This window comes from Neoarius graeffei, chromosome 27 (genome assembly GCF_027579695.1).
Source record: "Neoarius graeffei isolate fNeoGra1 chromosome 27, fNeoGra1.pri, whole genome shotgun sequence".
In the NCBI taxonomy this organism is placed as follows: Eukaryota; Metazoa; Chordata; class Actinopteri; order Siluriformes; family Ariidae; genus Neoarius; species Neoarius graeffei.
The window spans coordinates 40,426,927-40,434,950 of record NC_083595.1 but is presented as its reverse complement, the minus strand read 5'-3'; the positions used below and the strand labels follow the sequence as shown (position 1 = coordinate 40,434,950).

The 8,024-nt window shown below is 39.5% G+C and overlaps 1 protein-coding gene across 1 annotated transcript in view; it reads left to right on the top strand.

Annotated features, from left to right (window-relative positions):
- Positions 1-235: 235 nt before the first annotated feature.
- paqr5b (progestin and adipoQ receptor family member Vb) overlaps positions 236-8,024 on the top strand; it is a 29,947-nt gene continuing 22,158 nt past the window's right edge. Inside the window, exons 1-2 of the mRNA XM_060911777.1 lie at positions 236-357; positions 4,560-4,687. Coding sequence (XP_060767760.1) covers positions 304-357; positions 4,560-4,687 — 182 coding nt within the window. The 5' untranslated portion in view covers positions 236-303. The remainder of the gene's footprint in view (positions 358-4,559; positions 4,688-8,024) is intronic.

The following is an 8,024-nucleotide window of genomic DNA, read 5'->3' as shown; positions in this document are numbered from 1 at the left end:
TACAAGTACGTTACAAAACGTAAAATCTGATTGGATCATTAATACTGGAATTGTATTATTGTTATATCACCCAGCCTTAGTGTAAGTGTTCAAAGGTGTGTGTGTGTGCACTAATTAAGCAGGTTTACCTGCCAAGTCTGATTACAGGATAGTTTACTGAATGAATGTGTATGGGAAGGTGTGCGTTTGGCAGGGCGGGGCTTGAAGGCCTGGCTGAACTTGGTCTTCCAGACCTGGGTCTTTTTGAGCATTTCGGCTCAGTAACCTGGAACAGTCACACCAGCAGCCTGGAACCTGTCGAACATGTTCAGTCTGATCAAGCTGCCTCTTGTCTTCAATGTACACCAAATTCCTAAAGTAAGTAGTTCGTTCACATATTAACGCTACACAGTTCTTTACTGGTTCCACACTAAAACTGAACAAACTACTGTATTAGATTTCATTTTGGCACATAAAACGTTGTACTTTGTAATAAATAATCTGCATGACCTTCAGTAGACAAATGTTAGTGTATTATTCCATGCAGGGGAAAAAAAACCTTAGTTTCAATGTGAGTGACTGTTTAAACATAATCCAGAGAAGTATGGTGATTACAGGTGGACTGAAATGTTTAAAATTAACTTTCTAGTCACTGTAATGTGTCCACGACAGATTGTGAATTAGTGATTGTCTTGTCTGGGTCATAAGTTGTACCACATCACAGAAAATTTTGGCTCGCCAAGATGTCTGTGGGACCTCAACAAGTTTTATTTTTTATATGAAATTTGTACGAAATGTCATTTTTGAATTAAAAAAAAAAACCTTGACAATAATTAAATTTTACATTTGATTTAGCATGGTCTTAGATTTTTAACTTCTTCTTCACATTTAATTTTTCCCCTTTAGATCACAGGCTGTAAATTCAATCATCGATGTCTGAAGAACTTTCACAGCATAATTTGCAGTATAAACATTTTCCTTTACATTACTATAATCATTTTGTAGTAGACATCATGAAACATCTAGGTGTTGTGTCGTCTTATGGAACACACACTGCTGCCAGTCAAAAGTTTCTGAACACCCTCTATTTCAGCTTTATTTTGCTACCTAAAATGATCTATAATTTGAAAATCTAACCAAGTAACAACTGATTCGATGAAGTGAATTGAGAGATGTTTATTTTTATTACATAATGAGTGGATGGGATGGGATGGGGGGGCTTATTTTAATAGACCTAATCAAATCTAACCAGAAAAAAGGACGAAGTTATCACGCTAATGAAGCATGTTAGGCACACCATCTTTACATTTTACAGCTAAATGAGTTTTACTAGCATGTCTCAGTCCTTTAGCTATAGACTTAACGGGTTTACACTCCAAGTGAGCCTGCTTTCATATAAAGCGCTCATTGAGGGACTTATTAAGATGTGTATGTGACAGTTAATAAGCTCTACAAATCCTCATTGAGTGGTTTAGTGTCATTTTGTTTGGTCTGTGATGATAATGATTAATGATAATGATAATGAGTGATTGATCTGTGGACAAAAAAACAAATATTTTTAGCTGTTTAACTGAATAGCAGTGTAGCTTTATATTTGCTCTTGCTGCAGAATAAACACAGACAACAAACAATTCTGATGAAGTTTATCCAGATTTTTATGACGTAAAATCATTCATGCAATTATCTAATCGACCAATCGCGTGCATCAAATCATGCAGATACGGGCGAGCAGCTTCAGACAACATTTACATCAACCATCAGACTGTGGCATGATGGTTGGTACCAGACGGACTGGTTTGAGGATTTCTATAACTGATGATCTCCTGAGATTTTCAATATGTAATGGTGCACTTTGTTCCTGTTAGTACCAATCAATCATCACTTTAATGCCATTTGAGTATTGTTGCGGGGCGGCACGGTGGTGTAGTGGTTAGCGCTGTCTCCTCACAGCACGAAGGTCCGGGTTCGAGCCCCGTGGCCGGCGAGGGCCTTTCTGTGTGGAGTTTACATGTTCTCCCCATGTCCACGTGGGTTTCCTCCGGGTGCTCCGGTTTCCCCCACAGTCCAAAGACATGCAGGTTAGGTTAACTGGTGACTCTAAATTGACCGTAGGTGTGAATGTGAGTGTGAATGGTTGTCTGTGTTTATGTGTCAGCCCTGTGATGACCTGGCGACTTGTCCAGGGTGTACCCCGCCTTTCGCCCGTAGTCAGCAGGGATAGGCTCCAGCTTGCCTGCGACCCTGTAGAACAGGATAAAGCGGCTAGAGATGATGAGATGAGAATGAGTATTGTTGCCGGTCATGTGCATCCTGTCATGGGACAGGATTTTTATCTTTTTTTTTTTTTTTTATTATATGACTGGGTTACCTGCCTGAACTGATAATCACATCAGTTTTTCTTTGGTTAATAAAACACAAGGTATGCCTCCACTCTTGCTGGAGCAGTTGGAGGTTAGGTGCCTTGCTCATGCAAATCAAACCAGCAACCTTTTGGCCCCAAAGCTGTTTTTCTAACCATTAGGCCATGGCTTCCCCCATGCTTACAAAACTCCTCTCAAACTGGTTTCATGAGCATGACAACAAGTTTACTGCTCTTCAGTGGTTTTCCCAGTCACTGGCTCCGAATCAGTAGAACACCTTTGGGATGTGGTACAAAAGGAAATTTAGTAGCATAAAAGTGTGCCCGAAAAAGCCTGCAGGAGCTACATGATGCAATCGTCAACATGGAGCAGAGTCTCAGAGGAATGTTTCCAACATCTCGTGGAATCCATGTCATGAAAAATTGAGAGCAAAGGGAGTCTCTACCTCGTGTTAGTATTGTGTTCCTAATAAAGTGCTCAGGATTCAGAGTTAAAAATGAAATGTGGATGTATTTTGCTGCTCAATTGATACAGGCTTGAGAGTTTAAGTAAGTTTAATGCAAGTTATCTTAAAAAAAAACATATCAAATTCCGAAAGATAGATTTCAACTTCAGAACTGATGTGGGTTGATTTTTGTTTTTTCTTTTCCACTACTGACCAGCGAGTGGCCTAGTGGTTAGTGTGTCTGCCTCGCGATCGTGAGTTCTACTCACGGTCGAGTCATACCAAAGACCATCATAAAAATAGTGCCTACTGCCATCTGGCAAGGCACGCTGCAATACAGATGTGAGTGGGGAGTCAAACTCTCGTGGTTACCAGAGGACTAGCCCCCCACTGTAACCCTAGCTATGTAATATAGGTGAGAGGCCGAGGGCTACGAAACGGAGATCCGCGCCACGTATGGTACGGGAAGGACTTTGACTTTTCCACTATACACGTTAACCTTCACTATCTGACCAATTGTGATAATGAAGAAAAATCTGTAAACACATTACATATGCCTCAGGTATCTACATTTATTCTATCCACATACACTGGATATGAGCAATTGTGCGCTCTGACTGGCTACTCTACTACTAGGATATCAGCTCATATACCGTAAGCAGAGAAAAACAAAATGGCGGCTCGTGTTGCTGAACCAACTGAGGATAAAAAAAAAAAATCGACTCAAAAACAAAATCCCAAAACATAAAAAAAAAAAATAAATAAAATATGGAATGAAAGTATTTGATTGTAAGAACTTTTTTTTCAAGAATTATTATTATTATTATTATTATTATTATTATTATAGCAGCAATTTTCACAAATTCCTACTGTCATTTCACCAGGTTGTTTACATTCTGATTTTGCCAGACGTTTTGTATAAAGTTTTTATTTAGCACATTTGCAAAAATTAAAAATGCGCTGTTTCTCGAAATCCTGTAAACGTGGATATAATAAGTTATTCCACTCAAGCTTGTCGTACATGGCTTATAGCCAACTCAGTGCTCCACGTCTCATCAGCTATCAGCTCATGTATGACTCAATTTCATAAAATAACTGTTAATTAGCCTAAAATTAGCTTTAAAGTAGTGCTGTCAAAAATGTCGCGTTATTATCGCGTTAACTTGACTCAATTTTAATGGCGATAATTTTTTTATCTCGAGATTAACACTCTGTGACATGATGTAGGTTTTTCATAAGCTTTTGAAACTGCCAGGAACTTGGAACAGAGACTTTGCTTAGAAAAACGATAGCAGCTAGACTGTAATGCCACGCCCTGCACAGCCAGAGTCCTCTGCCCTCCCCCCAAAGAACCAGCGCGGGCAGGGCGCGCTAGCCCCGCGTCTCGGGACGAAGAGGCACGGTGCTCGGCTTAGGTTTCGTTTTCCCATCGGCGGCTTCAGCCCGACTTTGCAGTGGCTGTGACAAGACGTGTTATGCTCTGCAATAAAAAAAAAAAAAACATTGGTACAAAGCAAGCCCATTCACTTTTTTATGCTGATAAGAGAATTACAATGGTTTTTCATGTGACAAAAATGTGCGATTAAATTGCGATTAATCGCAAGTTAACTATGACAGTCGCAACATTAATCGCGATTAAATATTTTAATCGCTTGACAGCACTACTTTAAAGTAATAAAGATTTTAAAAATAATCCAATATACCTTGAGGGTTGCTGTTATTGCGGTGTTTTTAAGCCGAGTGTGTGTGTGTGTGTGTGTGTGTGTGCTTTGCAGGCCTTCCAGGAGGACTGTATTATCTCTGGGTATCGTCACCCTCGCAGCTCTGCTACTGATTGCGTTCTCAGCCTGTTCCAGCTCACCAACGAGACTCTCAATGTCTGGACACACTTCTTACCCACCTGGTAAAAAGCTACACACACAGACAGATTGAAAAATCTCTACTTTGTAATCAGTCCAAGAAACTGTTCAGTTAATTAACATTTATAAACCAGATATTTATACTGCAATCAACACACTGCTGCTCACACATGCCTTTTAGTCCTGTAGACCTACAATCAGTGTGAGTGACAGTCGTCATGTTTGCTTACTCGTGTCAGAGTTTGAATAGACAGTGAGACAAGAGTAGGACCTCATTTTCTCCTGAGAGTTTCCTGAAATTTCTCAGCCCTCCTGGAGACATGGCACACTTCTCCTCCTGTATCTGCTAATGGGCTCCTAGCATTGCAGGTCTTCCACCAGCAGTAAACATGTCGGTGTGCTAGCGGCTTCTGTCGCATCTCATCCTTCAGGGCCAAGGGAATAATAAGGCTTTCAAATGGCCCAGCCAGCTTCGCTTGCCCTGTTCTCTGACTGTGTTTGTGGTAAATAAGTATTTTATTAGTGATTCCTTGACCATTAGCAAATATAAATGATATTAATATAACTGACCTTGTATAAAGTATGCATGTAGTGAAACTAGGGCTGGGCAATATTATAAAAACAATTAAAAAAAATAAAGATTTTATTTTTCAAATTGAGGAATGGGGCGGCACGGTGGTGTAGTAGTTAGCGCTGTCTCCTCACGACAAGAAGGTCCGGGTTCGAGCCCTGTGGCCGGCGAGGGCCTTTCTGTGCGGAGTTTGCATGTTCTCCCCGTGTCCGCGTGGGTTTCCTCCGGGTGCTCCGGTTTCCCCCACAGTCCAAAGACATGCAGGTTAGGTTAACTGGTGACTCTAAATTGACCGTAGGTGTGAATGAGAGTGTGAATGGTTGTCTGTGTCTATGTGTCAGCCCTGTGATGACCTGGTGACTTGTCCAGGGTGTACCCCGCCTTTCGCCCGTAGTCAGCTGGGATAGGCTCCAGCTTGCCTGCAACCCTGTAGAACAGGATAAAGCGGCTAGAGGTAATGAGATGAGATGAGATGAGACAAAATATCCATCATATTAGCACACAAATCCAGTTTAACCGAATTAATCTTTAATATCGTCCAGGACTAAGTGACGCACGAAAGTATTATTTTCACTTCCTCATATCTAGTAACATTTGTTTTTAGAGATAAACTTACTGAAATATAAAAATGTTCTCTGTTGCAAACAAAACAGTCCTGTAGGATCACCTTAGTTTACTCTTTGTGCTAATTTTGTTTTCAGTGGACAACAGTTAAACAAAACTCTATGTTCAAGAGATTGTACAGGAAAAGATTTGCATTAGTTTTATTTAGGTACATAAACATTTTGCACAGTAAATAGAACAGGTTGTATTTTTCTCAGGGCTTATTTGCACCTTGCCGCAATAGAAAGGAACACCATTTGCTTCTAATTTAGTCTAATGTTAGCTGACTTTGCTAGCAAACTAAGCTACTTCTTTACACAACACAATAGTTAGCATGTTAGCAAACCTGCTAGGTTTTTTTTTTTTTAATGACTTGAAATAAAAAGTTAAAATAATGGCAAACTTGATGCCTTTCTTGTGATTAGCTCCACTGAAAAATCCAAAGATAGTGCGCCAGTTTGACTGGCTCAGCCTGTGTTTTGGTAGCTGGTTTGACCAACCTGGATTTTTCAGCAAGGCAGGATATATGTTTATTTACTTGATAATAAATGTACCATTGCAGAACTTGCTGGTGCTCTGGAATACTGGTTTAGACAATATAAGAGCCTAGCTAAGCTTAACTTAGCTTAACATATTAGCCTGCTATCCACTGACTCATGGATTTAATTGCAAAATCGGCCTGGGAACATTCACAGTGTCTTCCAGGTGATTCATTTTAGTTGTATTTAGTGATTCAGTCAGATAATAAGACTAGCTAGTAAATTTCAGTGCACAACAGGGACAGTGCTAAATTAAATAATATTTTCGTATTTTTTCACGGTCCAGTTTTCATCAAATCCTGCGCTCTGATTGGCTGGCGAGTGGGTCCGTATCCTACGATATGGACCCCAGTTACAGACCACAGATGCGGACCTCTGGCGACTCACTCGTTCACAACAACAAACATAGTAGCAATTTTTGTCAACATTTATCTTTTTTTTTTTTAAATAAGATTTAAGATTTTTATCAACAATCTTATAAATTTTTGCCAGCATTTCTCAGGAAAATAGCATTCATTTTACATCATGGATAGTGATAACGACAGTCTTCACAGCGAAAGCGAGTTTTACTACCCTGAGGAAGAAGAAATAAAAGAAAACATTTCAGGAGAAAGCTAAAAACCTGTAACTGCTGCCAACGCCGAGCAAAAACATAGCTGAATCCTGAATTACTCAATTTTGTATAAATAGGGGACTACATAGGTGACAAAATGTAGTTTTTTTTCTTGCCATGGAAGTGCACTTGTATACTGAGGAGGAAGCCATTTGCATTACAGCCGTGAATGAGGATTCAAAATGGCGGCTCGGCTCGATTTTCCCTTTTGGGCGCTCTCGTTTTCTGTTAGAATTTGGTAAAGAAAAAAATAAATATATTATTTACCAGCTTAAGGTCGGTCCGTATGGTGAAATACCCTGACCTCGTCCTTGAATACTGACCTCGGCCCAGAGGGCCTCGCTCAGTACTTTCAAGACCTCGATCAAGGTATTTCACGATACGGACCTCCCAGCTGGTAAATAACATATATGTAATTATTTGATATCTAATAATACTACATTGTGCTCTCTATGTAAAGGATATTCTAGTAAATGCAATTCCTTACTCCTGATGTTATGAGTGAAGTGGACTGGTGTGTGAATACACAATTAGTCAAAATAGTTTTGCTAATGCTTATCAAAACCCCCACCAATTTTCATGTCTTGTCAGGATTTAGTCACTTTCTCTTGAGATTTTAAGATAAATCACACGGTGTTTGATCTCACAAACAATTTTGAGGAAATTTAAAAATATATATATTAGCTTATATTGAATGCATAACTGGCAAATGTAAGTGATTTGTTACTATTTTATTACAACTCCAAATCAGAAACCTTTGGGATGGTAAAATGTTTATGACTTTGTAATGTTGCCATACCTTCTCACAACACTTAAATGAGAACTAAAGTCATTTTTAAGCTTGCTTTATTCCTTAATTAACATGTTATTCAATTACGTTTTCGGCTTTAGTAACCTTATATCGTGACTCGTATTGGCAACTAATTGCAATTAAATATTATACTTTTCGGCCGATTCGGTTTTTAGCCATGTTGAATTTAGTTCGTTTCGTCCACAGCAGGCGTCGCTTATCTGCGCGATCTTCACGAGACTTGTGCGAGACTTTGAAACGTGAA